This window comes from Molothrus ater, chromosome 3 (genome assembly GCF_012460135.2).
Source record: "Molothrus ater isolate BHLD 08-10-18 breed brown headed cowbird chromosome 3, BPBGC_Mater_1.1, whole genome shotgun sequence".
Classification (NCBI taxonomy): Eukaryota; Metazoa; Chordata; class Aves; order Passeriformes; family Icteridae; genus Molothrus; species Molothrus ater.
In genome coordinates, this window is record NC_050480.2 from 20,498,753 (window position 1) to 20,517,839 (window position 19,087).

The window sequence follows — 19,087 nt, forward strand, 5'->3', positions numbered from 1 at the left end:
GTATCTCATCTAGTGCAAAGGAGGTAAAAAAAATTGTTCATCTTGGTAGATTTATATTATTTTAATTTAAGCTTCAGTTCCATTACTTTTTGATTAAACGTACTTATATCTGATGCTATCCATCTTTTATCACTATGAAATCTGTTCCCAAGCAGAAAGAAGGATGGCATCTGAATTATGCAGAAATCATTTTCTATCTATTTTTCTTCAAATGCTGGGCAGTCTTTTTCATAATCCCACCAATATTGCATGTGGCTTGTTCTAATCCTCTGCCTATTTCTGGATATTCAACTATCAAACCTTGGTCTTCTGCTGTTTGTTTTTAGGGCAATGTATTGTCATGGATGTCATTTGCTTCAGCTGTAGCTCAAATTCCCAATTCAAGTGTGAAGAACACTGAGTTATCATTAGTTCTGAAAGGTTTGAGCTACGAGTTTTTAAAGTGGTGGTCTTGTAGTTCGTGCATTTCTAAGTATAACTTTGAAAAATAAAACCAGAAATAACTATACTCTGTTGATTGAATTAGCAAAAATTTTATCAAACAGCATAGATCAGAAATCAGTCACAAGTTACATAGTTAACTACCATAAATAAGATTTCATTCATAGTTATGCACTGACCTCTTGGGGTACGTGGTTCATTTGTGTTACTGTTTAAATCTTGTGATCCCCATAAATGCAACTGGACACACTCAATGAGAAATGTACTTCTTGGGTTTGATGGACTGACATACACAGTCTTCTGCAGTAAGCCAGGTGAAATTTCACTGTTAAGTAGGGGTGATCATTACCTGCTTTCCTGATGAGCAAAAGCTATTGACCACTGTTGGATACAACTCACTGAATTATAGTTGCAGGTGTTTCTTGTGTCCTTAAAGCAAGCATCTCCTTTCTGTGTAAGTAACCCAGGAAATATAAGGGGAAAAAAAAAAGCAATACAACCTCAACAATAGTTGGAATAGTTGGCCTTTGATTTCTGGCTAGTTGGCAAAACAGTTTTCCTTTACAAAACCCAGTCAATCCTTTTTGGTTTCTGAGAAGGAAAGAGAACTGACAGATGTTTTCTGGTTACTAGTCTGTACTACCTGTGTAGGTTCAGACGCAGCACAAACTCTGTGCTGTGTTCTTCTTGCTGTGCACCTGAACTGTAATTTCCTTGGTGGTAGCTTCCCTTGCTGTCCAGAAGCCAGTTCTTGTGGTATTTTGTGTGGAAGGGAGAGATCAGAGGGATGGGACATAGAAGAGTGGGCCACAATAATAGCAATAGAAAGTAGACATAGAGGGAGGAGAGCTAAAATAGACAATGAAAAGAAAAGTGAGAATGTGAGTTGCACTTTATTACATCGCTCACAGGAGCCATTGGTACTTAATGTGTCCTTCCATTCTTGTGTCGTTAAATCCGTATCATCAGGGACAGATTTTGCACTTGGTATTACTTGTCCTGTTGTCCTGCATGTGTGCCAAGTTCTTCAACTTCCGTGTTATGTTACTGCTTGGTTTTTGTCACATTCCTCTGGGCTGTCCTGAAATCTGCCTCGGTGACTCAGAAAGAAATAAAAATATTTCCTTGTTTTGTAAGACCTACTGTCTTTGCGCCCTTTCACCTTGTTTCATTTTGTCTATGAAAGCAGCTATAGCTTGTTTCAGGACAGTAAATTTCATACAAACCAGGCAGCAGAACGGTGTATTGAAGGAATGAACAGTATAGAGGTAGAACACAAATGTTAATTCATCATTGATGACATCTGAATGCACAACTGTACAATTTCTTTCAAATCCTCATGAACAATTTCAGTCATTAAGCCACATATATATTCTTATTTTTCTAGGGACACTTACTTTGTATCCTCTGGCCATGTTAATCCATCTTAATTTGGTTTTGACTATCTAGACTGTATGCAGGGCTCATTGTTTCTAAAGTTCAAATTCTCTGTACTTCTCTGCTCAAAATGTTATGCTTCTATATCCATGGTGTTTATTACAGCCTTGAAATTCTGCTTCTGGTAAAGATGACTTAAGATTAGGCTCTTTCAAATGGAAACTAAACTTGCTAGCTGTTTTTAATAATATGTAAAAATGAATGAATGGTTTTAAATGAACAGGAAATTATGTTGTATACTTAGTCTTGCATGTGTGGAACTCTAAACTGCTTGCAAATACTTGTAATGCTGATTTCCCATACTTTCTAAAATTAATCTTTTGAAATAAACATGCTGTTAATATAAAGATTGGAAGGCAGGAAATAGAAGATTGCTACCTGAAAGGCATGCTCATAATGTATTTAATTACATGTTTGCTTGTGTTTCCAAACGTAGGTGTGCGCCTAGACCGAGTACGTGGGGGTCGCCAGAAGTACAAGCGCAGAATAGATGCAGAGAACAGCCCATACCTGAACCCTCAGCTAGTTCAGCCAGCAAAAAAGCCATGTGAGTACACCACATGCACAGCATTTCTCTCTCAGTACAGGCTATTGACTCCTAGCCCTGTTTGCTAAGCTCCTTCTGGGTTGAACAAGGGTTTGGTCAGAAAATATTACCATGAAGACTATATCGATTTGGCTGTTAACAGGTTTTGTTTTAAATATGCTCATCTTTCTCAAGTGGAGTTGAACAAAGAGTGTTTTTACAGGTGGAAGTGTATAAAAGCATGGTTTATGCAGTGCAAATTTTACATTTACAGGTTATCTTTATTTTCAGTGGTACATAAAATGGTTCATACTGTGATCATTAGCTCATTGAAGCTTCTACTTTCAGATTTCACAAGAAAGTGATTTTTGTAGTTTTCACTAACTAAATGAGTTTGACTGCTCAACCTCCCAATGAAAATACATTAAGAGCCTCATTAATTTATACCTATAGATTAATACACTACCTAGCATTAGATTAAAACAGCAATATGCCACACTAATAACAAAGCAGAAAGTGGTAGTTTGGGCTCTAGTACCCTCATGGATTTTTTTTTTGCTTTGTTTTGTTATGTTTTAATAATGTCCTTGATTGTATCTCTCCAGGCTGAAATTAAGAGAGAAAGAGATGATCCATCTCACTGCTAAAATACAAGTTCCATCCTCTTTGCGATTAACTAAAAATAGTTAGGGGTTTTGCTTTGCAGCTTATATAAACTCAAGCAGTGACTGTACTAATTCCATGAAGTAAATTTAATAGCATTATAGCTGTAGTGCAAGAGGCTGATGTATTACCCTGCAAAGACACACAGGCTCCGTATCAGGTGTTGTAAACTCTTCCAAATTCAAATGGGAATACGCACATCCAGTTGCTCCTGCTGAGGAGGTTAATTTGCTCCTAACATGGATAAATAAGCCAGTGAAATAAGGAGGGCAAATTCCTTCTTGTCTCCCATTTGCCTCTGCCTCTAAGCCTCTGACAGCACACATGTCAGGTATTAGCCCCTCGAAAATACCTGGCTGGATGGAAAATGGAATCTGTTTCTGATGGTGTTCCCCAGTAGGGGACAGTGCTGTGTACAATACGTTTGAGCATATGGGGATCTGGAGAGCAAATAAACAGTCTTTGAACTGTAAGTGAAAGGGCATTTTAGCTGTGTCAAAGAAAAAACAGCCAGTTTTACATAAAATTAAGGCTTAAGTGAACATATGGCATAGTTTCCTTTTGCCTTTCCAAAAAACATTATGCTGATTATATTCCTTCAATTGTCCAATCTGGCATCTTCTACTCAGCCTCCATAAGCTGTCCCACTGTTCTGTAAATACAATCTAGGGCTGTGCTAAGCAGATTTTGCACATTATAATAAAAACTTTCTGATAATACAATAAAATTTAATAAACTCTAATGCTTAATTTCATTAGAGGTTTAGTTTTCCTGGGTGCACAGATTGTCAGTTTTTCATTTACTTGATATTGTCATTGAGTAGAAATGTTGATAGCCTAACATACCAAAAAAAGCCAAGACCAAACAGACAAAAAAACCAATCCAACCCAAAAGCCCCAAGCCCTTAAGATATGAGCAGAGGTTAATGCAGTTGTACTGAAATACAAGAATCTCTGTGTAAACCCAAGATTATTGCAACGTGGTGCATTATTACATTACCTATAAGGCTATAACTGCACCAATTTCTGTAAGCTCCAGTTGTCTGACATAAACTAACCTCCTCATAAATCATTACTCATTATCTGAGTGCCTCCCTCCATTTTTCTTAGCTTGTCCAACTATAAATAATTTCGTCATAAACATTTTTAAAACTTAATTTTCAAATCCTGGCATAAGTGTCCAGACTTGAAACAGTTGAATTGGTTTTGTGTGGAAGTAGCCTGGGAGATTTTCTGGACCCTGACTGATAGTTTGTGTGTAACAAAGGCACAGGAATGAAAATTGGGTTCTATTGATTCTAATTAGGGAAACATTAAATAAGATTTACCTTGAAACAGTGCTCATGGCTATTCAATTTCCTGAGTGATGGAGTTTTCTGAGTACATTCAGAATTTTTCTATGTTCTGTGCTAATGCATGTGCCAATACATGTAGCTTTTTTCCCCTGTAAGGAAAGAGCAGGTGTTTGGAGGATCTTTTCTACACCTACTTCTGATCTCTGTTGTATTTTCTAGCTTCACCATAGAATTTAATGGCATAGATTTCATTGACTGCAGAAATAAAAAGGATTTGAGATTTTGCAAATCCTGAGTCAAAATAGTCAATATTCCTAAATCATCTATGGAATTCCATTGGTGAGGAGCCTCATATGCGAATGAAAGTTTTTCTTTGGCCATTTCTTCTGTTGCAGGGGAAAAAAAACCCAGAACTTGGGGATGAGAGTGCTTCTTCATTCATTTATCATGGTTTAAAAAGCCAAAAAGTAGAAGTCCTCAGCTGCATATTTTTGGATGTTAAGAAACTCTTTATTAATTTATTCTATTTTCCTAATCCATTAAAAATACTGGAATTTGGAAAGAAGTAATGCTGTCTTTTCTGACTTACATGTTTTCTGTGTGAAAGTGAACAGGTTATAAAGAGACTGTTAAAAAAACAAAAACTGCAAAGGCTGTTTGCCAATATAAGTTTAAACTACCATCTGTCATTTGTAAATAAGAATAGAATTCCTCATTAATCAGTTTGATAATCAGTCAACTGTTGAGATCAAAAATTGCATCAGTTGGCATAGTTCCTACAGTTCATATAAAGCATGAATATGTCCCCTTGTAATAAAACAAGCTTGATGTGATGGTTTCCAGTTGGCTCTTGCACTTACTATATGAAGGACTAACATATATCACAACTTCTGACACACAAATTTGGAATAAGGTAAAAATTGTAGAGACAGTAGATCAGAGTCAAGGAGTCTCTGTCACTAAAGAGCAGTAAAGTATCAAGAATCTGAATCAAGTGAGCATTTTATGGAAAAATGTCATGGACTAGTAGGGATCCTTTCTGACACTGATGCCTTAGGTTTTAGCTTTTATATTTCTCAGATTCTTTACTGCTTTAGTGTGTAGTTCTGAGCTTCATATTAAAGGAGAGTGAGCTCTCTTCACAGACTAGGTAGACAAAACAATTCCTTTTCTAGCTTGGGACCAAGGTCAACTGATCCAAATTTCAGGCCCAAGAGCATTAAAAAGAGAGAAAAACAAGGATGAGACTTCATAACCTAAAGCTATAATTGGACAATTAACTCCAATATACTTATGGACCAGAGCTTATAAAAGTGTGAGACCTCAGGACAGGTCAACCATTTCGGGTCTGTCTGGGGTGTAGCCCTGGCTGGGCTCTTATGCTGGCCAAGATCTATCCATTGAGGCCTTCTAATAAATGCCTACTTTATTCTTTAACTCTGCCTAGCCTGTGTTCTAGGTCAGCTTTGACAAGGCATCAGTGCTGCTGGGCAAGTCACATCCCAGTCAGCTTCCATTGCAGGAGAACAGAACCGTGTGGTCTGTCCTGTGACATACATGCAGATGGGGAAAATTATACTCATTCTGGCAGCATTCTCTGCACTCAGAAAATACTTGGTGTCTTCTCACAGTGGAATCCCATTTATATCAAGCCTTATAATGTTTTATCTCTCTGAAGGGAACAGATTCATGTAAAATCACTAAAGGGTGTCATTTGGGCTTTAAATTCTGATGGTGCATTTGAGGTCAAAAGATGTACCTACCAGGAAAAGTAAAATGTAAATATATTGGGAAGTATAGTAATGTACCCTGTATTAGGAGGCTTAATGAATTAGTCCTTTTCCCATTTTTCAGTTCTGCCTTCTCATAGTAATAAATCAGGCCCCTGTATAGAGATAAAATATTTCTATTGTGCCTTCACATGGATATAGTGCTCATATTATGTTTATCCTACTTACAGAATAGCAACACTGTATTGTAAATCTTGTGGGCTCTTCTCTTTTTTTCTTCTCTGCATTTTCCTATATAACTTAATTGATTATTCCAAATAGATGTCACAAGTCAACTGAATAAAAAAGTAAATATTTAACATGTGAATAAAAATGCTATATAGATAAAAATAAGCAATGTGTGACTATGATAAAGTATCATTCCATGCACAAAACCAGTTTTCTGAGGTAAAGTTTGCATACTTTCATACTTTGCTTAGTTTTACACTCTTTTTTCTCTTTGATTTTAGTGTTTTTTTCCTGTTTAGAAGTAAGAAGGAGATGATTGGTCTGGGTTTGTAGGTAAAGAATGGTAGTTCAGGTCACTGACAGAAGTTACAGGTTTCAGTGATTGACTAATTGCATGTGGTATTTACTCACTCAAAAATACGCTGCCTTTAAGGGGTAGGGTGAGTTGCAGGTAAAAAAATGAAGGCAAAATTTTTCTATTTGAACAGTAGAAAATGTTCTATAATGCATTAATCTTTTCCTATAAAGTTTGTACTCCAGTAATTAACAGGGATCATGTATTTCTATGTTCTATTGAATTTATTATTTAAGAACATACATGTCTGGCTTGGTAAACACTGTTAATGGATCAGATTTGTTTGTGCTGTAACCACTTGTAGGGGGTCATGAAGTTATAGTGAGGTGTAATTAAGTTCAGTGTCTCAAGACAAATTTTTGTGCACTTTGAAATCTGAGCCGTCTGTTTGAAGTGTAGAATGATGCTGCTGGTGATCTTGTAATGTTCTGGACCATTTTTACAGATAACAAGATTGTCTCCCATTTGCTGGTGGCTGAACCAGAGAAGATCTATGCTATGCCTGACCCCACTGTTCCAGACAGTGACATCAAAGCACTTACCACTCTTTGTGACCTGGCAGACAGAGAACTGGTGGTGATCATTGGATGGGCTAAGCATATTCCAGGTACGTACAGGGTTTGTTGCAAATACATAATGTACAGAAATCATCACGTGGCTTATTCTGTGCTGGTAAAAAATACTACTTTTTTCTCTCCTTACAATGCATTAAGTTTTCCTAAGGGTCCAGAATATTCCCACAGAACACAGTTTAGATGGTCATGTGTTTTACCTTGGAAGTAGTAGTGTTGTTGCTATGAGTGTTACTAATGTTAGTAAGTTTCACATGCTACTTAGAGAATTTTTTTTCATGTATTGTTATTATTAAGATAAACTCCCTTTGCTATCCAGAGCATTAGCCTGGCATCAAGGGTCATACAAGTCCTCTCCTCTGTAGTCATCTGATTCAGCAGTATTTGAATATAAGGCTGGCTCCTCTGTTAGGTAAATGCAGCACTACTGACCACAGAAGGTGAAAAAATTCAGTTATATTTTGGCAAGGCACAGAGGAATTGTTCTTTCCATTGACTGATCTAGTGTGAGAACTGAACTGTACCAGCAATTCAGTACAAAGAACTGAATTGTCCCAGAAAATCTCCCCTTACAACTTAGTAAGAGTTGGTCTGCATGGAATGGACTGCAGTCTGCATCACATAAATGCACTGATATTAGAAAAGCTGACTGGCAATCTTATTAGCAAGAAAAATGGGGATCATCAAAAGCAGTTTCTCAGAAGATTAGCAGTTCCTTCAGATAACATTTCAGGTGTATTTTTGCCCCTCCCCAGTGCAGAGATGTTTGTTCTTGCTCGTGAGCTAGCAGACAAACTTACAGAAGTCTCCTGGGTTCTCAGTCTATCACCTTTCACAAAAGTCACACAAAAAAGGTCAGCTTTTTCTCTTGTTTCTTAAGGTATTTTTCTTGTCCAGCTGATGAGTGAGCATGTTGGTGTGTTTTCATCAGCTCATTAGTTTTCTAATTTTGATAGTGGAGCCTTATTAAGCATGAGAGTGGATAACCTTTCATTCCTCAGAGTAATAAGTCATTCTCATTTTAGATGCAATTTTGGGACAACTTAATAGTAGAATAAATAATCCAGTCAGTTGTTTGTTTATCAGAGTTAAAGGTATTTTATTTGTAGTGTCAAAAGAAATTGCAAAGAAATATTCTTGCTGTTTGTTTCTTTTTCTCTTGTTCTTACCAGTTCTTCTGGGTCATCTTGGATAAATATAAACATAATATATACACAAACACAATCAAATAATAATAATAATTTGTACCTTTATGAAGTGCTGTTTTTTTTTTTACTTCAGAGGAAGGACAACAGCCTAGAGATTCTAAAATAGTCAGTTGAAATTTAGTCATTCTCTGTGCCACAAACGGTGTATAAACAAGCTCTTGTATCACAAGCAATGTTTTTCTGGTACAGTTAACTTATTTCTGTCTCCTTAAACTAGTTTGTCTTTATGCTTTGAATGCTACAGTAATTTCTTTAATCAAATTGATGGAAGTCCCTTTCCCAGCCCACACTGAAACCAATTTATTGGTCATGATACGCCGGCTATGTTGCTAACAGTCGTAACGAACTGTCAGGCAATATCGCAGTGCAGCTAATTTGAAGTCATTAGGTGTGCAGCGTTCAGGCAACAATTTGTTACAGTGGTTAGGAACACAGCTGACATTTCTGAATGGCTTTGTTCAGAGCAGTTCTAGATGAGCCCAAGCAAATTGTAAACTAATTTAAACATCACTCTATATTATAGGAGCTACTTTGTCTTACACTGGTTGCTAATAAAGCACCCCAAATTAAGTCAGAATGAGTTAAGCAGGTGAGTTTGAGTTTCATCTTTGGAAGATACCTAGATCACCTTAACCAAAATAGAGTAGCTCTCAAAGAAGTCAGTCATGCTCCATAGCAGTTACAGGGGAACTTTTGTCAGTCTGATTTGTGAATATGCTGTGTAGCTTGGATTTGGCTGGACCGATGGGAAGAGCAGAGGGATGAGACTGAGCAGCCTTTTAAATCATGGCTTTGGTTAGTGTGGAAAAGTGTGGATGCCATAAACTGGCCCTGAAATTTTAAAATCTGAGCCACTTGAGGAACTTACCTGCCACAAAACAGCATTTTAGTACAAGGTAAGCTCAAGCCACACCTACAGTGGTTAAGCCACCTTAGGTAAGTGCACTTACCTCATTTCATTTACAAATGAGAGTTTAAAAAAAAACTCCAGGCAATAATAACAATCCTTTTATAAGCTGTCAGGTAACAGAGGACAGTGATAAAATCTGTGCTTGTTGCCTGGCATTTGGTCACAAAAATCAAAATGCTAAAGGACAAATACAATGAGCTTTTGTAGCTTGATTTTGAATGTTGGACGGATGAACTTGGACTGGCTATGCTCAGCTGATATCTGGCACGAAACAGTATCTGGAAGAGCCTGCATTGGTGCTGCCTGTTTGCAAAACTAACAAATGTTACTGTAGTCAGAAGCATAACAGGATGGGGAAAAGGATGAATTAGGAAAGGGGTGCAAATTGCATAAAAGTTCACTGTAGCTTGGCAGACTAAGTAAACCCTTGGTGTAAATCTTGTAGAGTCGATTAATTACACCAGTAGTGAATTTGTGCCTAGCACAGCAAAGCAGCAATCAGCAAATCTTTCTTTACTATAGTGATTTCTTAAGGTTCAGTGTAATTAAAGGCCCTTATATATCAGGTGCTTAATAACTAATAAAGATCTCAACTCTAAAGCATTGCAATGTAAAATTTGTCTTCGTGGAGGAAGCCAAAGCAATGTTTTTGCTCTTGTGAAAAAAAGCCTTTTAATAGGATTATCTACAAAAATGTAACAATGCAATATTCATTCTGCCCCAGCCAACCGTTTCCCATTTCAGTCACAGACTAAAAAATGTTTTCAAATTATACAAAGTTCAAGTCCTTTCATAAAATCATTAGTATTTCTGTTGTATTGGAAATATTTCAATAGTTGCTTTTATTGAACAAAAAGTCTATACCATATACAAAAGGAAATATTGAAAGAAAAATATATATGGAAAGCCTTTATCAGTAAATAGAATTAGTCTCTGTGCATTTATAAATCAAATAAATGGAAAGTGTGTTGTTATGAAACATGACCATGTCTTATCTGAAGAAGAAAAAGATCACAATGGCATTAGGAAATGCTTGACTTTAGTTAGAGAGGCGTAAGGGCACAAGAACAGATGATGGTGCCCTAATAGCCCTTTTTAAGAATGACAGGGCCCCGCCATTAGCATCCTTTTATATCCTTGGAAATTGCTCATGCCTCGCTTTTATGGTTCCTATCTGCCTGACTCTTTTTTATTTCTCTTTCAATTTCATCCGCGCTCGGATAAGCGCATGCTAACACAATATGATTGAGCTGTAAAATGGAACGCTGTCGCCTCTAATCTCTTTTATGTAGATATGGAGGTACTTCCACACTCCACTTCATTCTCTCTCCATTGTTGGCCTTTTTAGAATGTGTTGCCGAGTAATGGAGGCTCAGTCAAATATTAGAGCTAGGTTTCACAGGGTGTGATAAGAAGATTATCAGGCCAGCAGTCAGATCTATTGTTGTTCTTTGTGTCAGATTAAAATATTCTGATGTACTGTAACTTCGTTAGTAAAATACTGAAGGTGCTTAGGGAGGGAGGCTGATGCTGCTTCATCTCCTGCCTGATGAGACAAAACTCTTATTAACTGACCCAAATAAACTGTAAATATATTAGGAAGCCTCTGCAAGACATTTTATTTTATTTTAATTTAATTTAATTTAATTTTATTTTATTTTATTTTATTTTATTTTATTTTATTTTATTTTATTTTATTTTATTTTATTTTATATATCTATTTTTAAACTTTTATTTTAGCTATCTTTTTAAATAAGGAAACCTTTCTTAATTCAGTATTTTCTGGTAGTTGAATTTCCCACCCTTCACATTGTATTTTGGGGAATTTCCATTTCATTGGTTGCATTATATTAATTAGGCTTTTGCTGTATAGGGTAGTTTTCTGCTGATACCTACTCACAGTACCAGTATGGTTTAGGCTGGAATTTTGTAACTCTCTCATTGACATTCACCAAAATGTGCAACATTTTTTGTATTAAGTGGAGGCAGCAAACATTAAGCTCTTAAAAATGTGCATAACAGGAAGCTAAAGAAAAAATGTTGTCTACAAAATTTGCATGCATGAAAAAACATCAACCAGACCATAGAAATCAACTTTTTGCACTTAAGATGAAAAATTTGTTTGGAAACAGTAAATCAGACTAATACATCAAAAATAACTAGTTACATTATTTAGTAAAATAAGCCTGCTTGTCTTCAGCTGTTGTCCCTGTTTTCTTAGCAGGAACAGTGTTCAAGGAAGGGAATAGTTAGAAATTGATACTGCCACTGGTGCTAGTATTAAAAAAAAAAAAAGGCATGATTTTGACGTAACAAATACAAGGATGTTTTGAATATTTTAGTGTTAATGTTTTATGAAACATTTTTGTTCCAGCATACTCTTTGTGGAGGACAATATTTAAGCTTTCCTTTCCAAAGCAGCTCTCAGGGGTGTAGTTTGACATTATAATATTGAACAAGAACATGATTTGCTGCAGAGTTGTTGTTTCTAAAATACCCTTTTCTCACCATGTGTTTCAGAAATACCACCCCTTGTGTAGGTAAAAGCTGACCACAGTCACTTGTGTGGATTGTTGTTGGGGCAGCCCATAGAGAATCTCAGCTCTGCACAGGGGACAGGTCTTGCCTGTGCTTTATGTCTGAGCTGTGCTGCCTGCCGCTGTAAAATTTGTTTTTTGTGCTCAGCCTTCCCTAGTCCCTTGTGCTGATAGCTGGATTTAGGGCCATTTCAGACACAGCCCTGCAGCTTCTGAGAGCACCCCATCACAGGGTGCCTGTCCTTCCACAGGCAGCTGGGCATGTAAATGTGGTGCTCGCTGTTCATGTGACATGGAATGGAGGATGAGTTGTGAGGTGCTAAGAGGTTGGCAGGAATAATAACTTGAGCCTCCCGGGGAATCAGGACATCCTGCCCTTTCTCAAAGTGCTAACTGGGACACTTTATCAAAAGCCTTGTATCTGCCCTTCTTTTAACTCCTTCTACAAACATGCTTTAAGTACAGAAACCAGACCTGCTCTTCCTGCAAGGGAAATGTTCTTGAACTCACAACTAGTGTGACATGTGATCTAAGGCAGGCCATTCCCTGGGCCTTGAGGGTAGAGATTTCAGCCAAGAGGTTTCTCAAAAACGAATGACTTCCTTGACCTCTGGCACTGAATTGTACAATATGGGAAATCAGGAATTGGCTGCCAGTTTTATTTTTGAGCATTAGTGTGGATGGACCACCCAGAACTGCCAGGGTTTAGATCACCATGTTGATTCCGGTTTCTCTAAGCAGAATGGGACAGCAGCGTGCCTAAAATGCTAGCAGTTCATCCATCCTGGTATTTGAAGTGCTGGGAATGGTGGCAGTTTTTTAGTTTTTCATATTTTGAAAACAATATCACAGAGAAGGGTTAAGTGATCTTGCAAGGTAGGGAGGAGGAGGAAGGATGATGCATGAATAAACATGTCCACAAGTCTCCCAGCATTTTCAAAACAAAACAAGGGTCTGTGTTGTGGCAAAAGGTGGTAACCAAAGGATCTGTTCAGGTTTTTAAAAATTTCCAACATACCCAGCTGAGATACAGTGTTGGGCTATTCTTGATGAATCTGTTGCTGAAGTCAGCAGGAAAATTTCAGCAGATTTCAGTACAAAAGAATAGGAGGCTTTGTGTGCAACTAGAGATGCACACTTTAAGTGTGTCTGCTAGTTCCAGTTCAGAACTGAGAGAGACAGCACTAGAGAGGTGAGAAGGTTTCTAATAATGCTAGACATAGATGTCCTGGGGTAAAAAAAGCACTTTAGTTTCCAGGTTAGTCACTTCTGGCATTTTTTTACTTGCATTAAATTAACTGAGGGGGGAAAAAATAATCTCAAACATATAAACATCTCATCACCTGCAAATTATACGTAAATATAAAATAAATGTGCAGTAAAACTTAAAAAGGCACTTGAAATTCTTGCTAGTTATGACTTCAAAATCTGTACCTATTCTTGGAAAAGCTTATTTAAGAGTAATCATCACCAAAAGCATAATAAAGTCAAAAAATGGAATTAACACGTAACAGAAGAACTTGGCTTAATTATTATCTTTTAACATTGTGGGGGGTTTTAGGGAAAAAAATCCCTTATTTAAAATGCTCTTCTCTCAAGATCAGAATTAAATAGTGACTTTGTGTCTCTATTAAGTTCACCTTTTATTCCTTTACAAGTACTTGCTTTTTCCTTCTGAGTGACTGTCTCCTTTTCTTGTTTTGTTGTTTTTTTTGTTTTTTTTTTTAAATCAGTCCTCTCCCTCCACCCATGCCCCCAACATTCACACTACACTGTCTGGCTGTTGCACTTTTTTTTTTCCCAGTGTCCCCCTTTATCTGCCTCAACCAATCTCCAAATGAATGCATGTCTATCATGGCCTTAGCTTTGACACTCTGGATATATTGATTAATAGTTGCCCTAAGCTCCTTTTAGCAAATCAAATTTTCACTTTTAGCAAGGATTTCGCCTCTGATTTATTCAGCAAAGTGAAATGCGCTAAATTGACTTTGACATTCAGGGAAAATGGCTGAAAAACAAAGAGGGGAGGAAAGAGATATAAATTGTGTGGCAGCTGGAGACTTCAAGCATAAAAGAGGCCGTTTTCTACAGAATATCACTGGTTAATTTGGAAACATGCATTTAAACAGGAGTATAAATTATTTTCTTAAAATTAGATGGTTTTTTAGACTGAGGGTTTGGGATATAGTAAGGTTTACTTAGCAAAATGCAATATATTCAACTCAAATTCATCACTTGCTAATCATGGTGCAAGTGTGGGACCCACTTTTGTTGCCACTAATAATTATTATGTTAAACGAGAGACAAAGAGGTTTCTGAGTAGTTTTATAATGAGGTGCTAAATTGGTAAATATCTTCCTACCATTGCATTATGTTGTTCACTCCTGTGGCCCTTTAAAAATAAGAAATGATTAATAAAAAGAGAGCAAATCAACAGTAATGAATGCCAGTGCTTTTCATTTTCTTTCTGTAAACAAAAATGGCTAGTTTCTGAGTCTTAAATGCAAAAGTACAAAATGATATAGCAGCCATTTGCTATTATTCTTCCAGCAAAATCAAGAGTGTTGTATTACCCTGGATGTCTTGTAGACTGAGTTAGAGATGTTGCATGACTGAAGTACCAGGAGGCTGAAAATGCCCCCTTTCATACTTGCAAGTGTTTGACTGCGCTACTAAATAGAATAAAGGAGAGGGGAAAAGATGGAGAAAAATTATTATTCTCTTCCATGAGCAGATCTGGATGTTTTTGAGAGGGGTGTACAAATATGCAAATTAAAACTGGTTTGGGCTTGTTCTGTGATCAGATTCTACAGCAAAAATTAGGAAGAAATCCAGATGGTAGTTTGCTCAGTTAATCTGTAGAGACAGAGCGGGAGCCTTCGGTGGGATCAGTTGTCATGGGTGTACCAGTCAAATGTGCTGTGCCAGCCTCTGTTGTTCAAGGATCTGGCCCTGAAGGGATAAATCCCCATCAGTAGTCAGTGTACCAGTGGGAGCTGAGAGTTTCCTTTGTTCCCTGTGTGTACTCAGCACCTCAGGACTCGGCAGCACTGTGCAGAATCAAGGTTTAAGCAAGTATTTCCACTCAGGGGACAACAATGCTCACCTTTGTACCCACTTCTTGTGTGACAAACGGGTTTACTAGATTAGGTCTGTGTAAATTGCAGATGACTCAGTAGCAGTTTTCCTTCTTCTAAGCCAACAAGGAATTAATCTTATTACCAGAGGGTAAGAGGTCTAAACGTATCTTAACCTTTTTAATTTTACTGTAATCTCCGCTCTTCTTCTTTTTTTTTTTTTTTTTTGGAAGCAAGCTGGATGTGAGGCTTCAATAATTGCCTTTTGCAAGTGGAACACATCCAGAATACCCATACCCAAGATAGCTGGGGGGCACATTAGATTTTCAGGCATGTGACTATTTCATTGCCACCCCCCATAATTTAGCTTAAGTTTGTTAAAAGACCACTGGTTAAGAGTACACTGTATGAAAGACTGAAACTTCTGAAATAGTCTTTGAGGGGGTGTCATTTCCCAAACTTCCCCAAACTGTACAGTTCATACCTCAAGGGTGGGGTGGCCAGCTTCTTACAAGTACTGCATGGCTGCAAGGCAGGAAGATGCCTTGCTCAGAAATACAGGAAGAAAGTTGGAACAAATCTTGGCATTATTCCTTAAGTGAGGAATTTGCAGAAGAGGCAAATGCAGCAGAAATGAGCCTGTCATTCATGTTCACTAAGTATCACTTCTGTATTTACAGGACTCCTCTCCTCTAGAAAAATAGGGTTTTTTTCAACCAGATTCACTGTTTAAAGAACATCCAAACAAAGAGTGTTTTTTTCAGTTTTAAAATTCTTGAAGGCTTTGTTGGAGATAGGATGATCAATTTTATATTTCATTTAAATTGTCCTCTGAAAGGATCATAGCAGACACTGGGAATGCAGAAGTAAACTTAGAGCAACATAGCCCTCTTATGGTAACTATTTAGGCTCTTTTAAACTAAATATTTGACTTAGTCATCTAACTAAGCCTCCAACAAAAATACATTTACTTTGTTCTGGGTGGGGAAGAAAAGAGCACCTTCTCAGGCCTACATGTTGACACTGTAAATCCAGGATGGGAGGAGGGAGAGGGGAAAGAGCCAGTTGCTTAGATTGGATTTAGAGCAGACAGGTCTCCACCTGTATGACTGGGTCAGAGACACAGGATGGTCTAGTTTCCCAAAGTCGGCTGAGACCAGTTAAATACTGTAATTCTAAGAATGCCTCTACTTTCTCTCTGGATAAGTTCAGCTTCACACCTGCTTAACCTACATTAGAATAGGATTAATTACCTGAATTGCAACACCCCCTTAGGCAGTCAGCACGTTTCTGGCAGGGCACATGGTGACCTGGGTCTGGTTATATATAGTGTATGGATAACAGGGGAGCACCTGGGTTGTAATGGCAGGGCTCAGTCCAACCTGATACAAGAATCAGCAGTTTTTAAAAAATGAGTCTGCAGTAATCACCTTCTGCAGCAGCTGGATCATACAAGGACTTTATGAACTCATGTCTTCCTTGGTAGTAAGCTTTTTTGTTGGGCAATGCTCAATTTATGCACCCACATATATAGGTGTGTATGTGTGTGCAGAAAGAATCCCAAGAAGCACAGAATCCAAAGAGTGCAGGTACTGAATGCCCCCTTATTTAATTACTTAGATGGAGCAGTTACTTGACTGTAACTTTTGACTTGGTGTTCAGTGTTACTTAAATTCATCATGCCCAAAATTAATATTGCATAGCAGGCAGTATTAAAATATTTTGATGACTCTTCATACAAGAAAACACACAGCCTTCCTTTCATTTGAAAACATGTTCTGGAAAGTTCTCTGAGAATATGTTGGTCTGGCCAAGGTATTTTCCTCACCAAACTCTTGATGCGCATATTATAGACAAGTGGAAATTTCACAGCATTTGACCCTTCTCCCCAGTATGTTTTCATCTGCCATGTTGTGCACCATCAGTTTCAATCAGCTGCATTAACAGCTGAGGTGAAATCAAATACTGAAATGAGACACAACTACACTTGCAGAAGGCTCCAAGTTCAGTGGAAGTGGTGCTTGCAGAGTCGAGTCAGCTCTCTTAGCAAGTCCTGACATGTTATGCATGAGAACACTGGAGCAAAGAGTTGTGGTGGGGGTGGAGAAGAGGCGGGGGCAAATCTGCAGTTTTCGTGCATCCAGCTGTTGGAGAGATTAAGGGGGAGCAGTTTAGCAGATAATGACTGCTGCTCATACATTTGTTCAAAGAAGTTGCACTTCTGGCATAAATATATCATGGCACTGGCAGGCTGCAGGGTGTATTTTTAGCCAGAGATTTCTTCTGGCTATGTTTTAGCATCATGCCTGCCCTGCTGAACAGGCATTAGACTCCAAACTTGGTACGATTCAAGCTATATCTGGTAACATATAAAACTTTCTGTGACCCTTGTGTCTCTCATTAATTAACTCTGCTTGCAGTGAGAAGAATTTAAGAGTCCTTCCCCATATCAGTCTCTTGTAGAAAGCCATTCTGCTCTGTGATCCGTCCTTCACTTTACTACTTTGAAGTTTCCCAGAGATAAAGTTAACTGTTGGGTGGATTCAGGAGCAGGTTGCTTAATGTCAGTGAATCTTCAGCTACAGATATAGCATGCAAAATGCATTGTGAATGCCAGATGATCTTCATTCAGTGAGATTATAGGAGTAAATTTTGAAAAGTTTCTTTGTGTTTTGAGTTACTTGAATGTTTTCTGGACTCCATCAATGCTTTGCTGAGTATCTTCAACACAAATTTGGAGTTTGCAGGATTGTGCCTTGCACATCAGTGGTGATGAGTAATTTGCTGTGTTCTGTAATCCTCATACATGAAGCACACCATGGGCTCTGTAATCAAGAGATCACTGGGAGATCACAGGGTGCCCCAGACAGGCAGTGCAGGTAGCACTGGGGACAAGCTGGGCACTGCTGTGCAGGGTTATTCCTGCTTCCTCTGTACCATAAACCTACAGAGGGCAGTGTCTGACAAGAGGCTTAGGTGGGCATTTCAGGAGATAAAGTGAAGGAAACAGGCTGTTGACAAGGAACATTTGCATCTTCATAACCAGCAGCATCATAATCAGCCAGCATCAGTGACAATCATAAAATCTTTCAGAGAGCCTGCTAGGAGGGAGAAAAACAACAGCTAAAACCAGCTTGCAACAGGGTGATGGGAGCACGGGCTGCCATGGGTCTCCTGAGTTCCAGTGCTGCAGCCAACACAGATGAACTCCCATTTGCCATTGATGGCTGCACGGACAAGTGTACTGTCTCCGTGGTAGTAAGTGGTAGCTATTAATATACTGAATGGCAATACTAAACAATTTAGGAGAAGCAGTGAAGTGTGTCCTTTCCAATTAAAAATGCAGTGAGAATTTTAGGTAGGCAAAATGTAATTATTTAATTGGAATTTGACCAGGATGCTTTTCCACTGTTAAAATAAGTATAAATTACATGAGCTATAAAACTTTAAATTATGAAAATATTTTGAGGTCTTTGAGCATGGTAATTGGGGCTATATATTCAACTTTGTTTTTAGCCTGACACTTCATAATGGCTGTTCCCTAAAGCAAGTTTTTTTTACATTATCGAATATCCCTTAGTGAAGCAAATTAGCAATCAGTCTGGAAAATATTAAGTAGTACAATCACATTATTTACACAGGCACTTCCATTGTGCAGCGTTCTCTGTGTTCCCAAATATATGTAGGATCACTTCCTCAGCTGTCAACATTCACGCTCGAACCTCCTTCTTTAGTAAAGCTTTATATGAAAATCCATTTAGGCCAATAGAAAGACTTGCCTTGATTTCACTGCTTTGGATCAATCCCTAAATACGCAGGTCACAATCTGTAACCTGTATGGACCTCAGAGCTTTATTATTTGCCTTCTGCTTGAATTACCACTTTTGTGTAAATGGTGGGGGACTTTGTGCAATTCCTTGCACAAAGCTTTTTTTTCTTTTAATACTTCTTTATATTATTATTAACGAGAAAGAGAATCCTACTGTGGAGAATTAGGGTCATTTACTTCAAGCTCAATAAGAGTCTGCTCTTATCTAGAACCATATTTCAGTGCTTACAGGAACATCAGCATCTGGCCAGAGTGATAGAATGTTTGCTGTGACAGAAAC

The 19,087-nt window shown here is 37.9% G+C and overlaps 1 protein-coding gene across 10 annotated transcripts in view; it reads left to right on the plus strand.

Moving 5' to 3' along the window:
* The window catches only part of ESRRG (estrogen related receptor gamma), a 392,065-nt gene that overhangs the window by 336,946 nt on the left and 36,032 nt on the right, over positions 1 to 19,087 (plus strand). For all 10 annotated transcript variants that reach the window (XM_054514139.1, XM_036381242.2, XM_036381241.2 and 7 more), the window contains 2 exons: positions 2,315 to 2,425; positions 7,120 to 7,281. In XM_054514139.1, the coding sequence (XP_054370114.1) occupies positions 2,315 to 2,425; positions 7,120 to 7,281 (273 nt within the window). The remainder of the gene's footprint in view (positions 1 to 2,314; positions 2,426 to 7,119; positions 7,282 to 19,087) is intronic.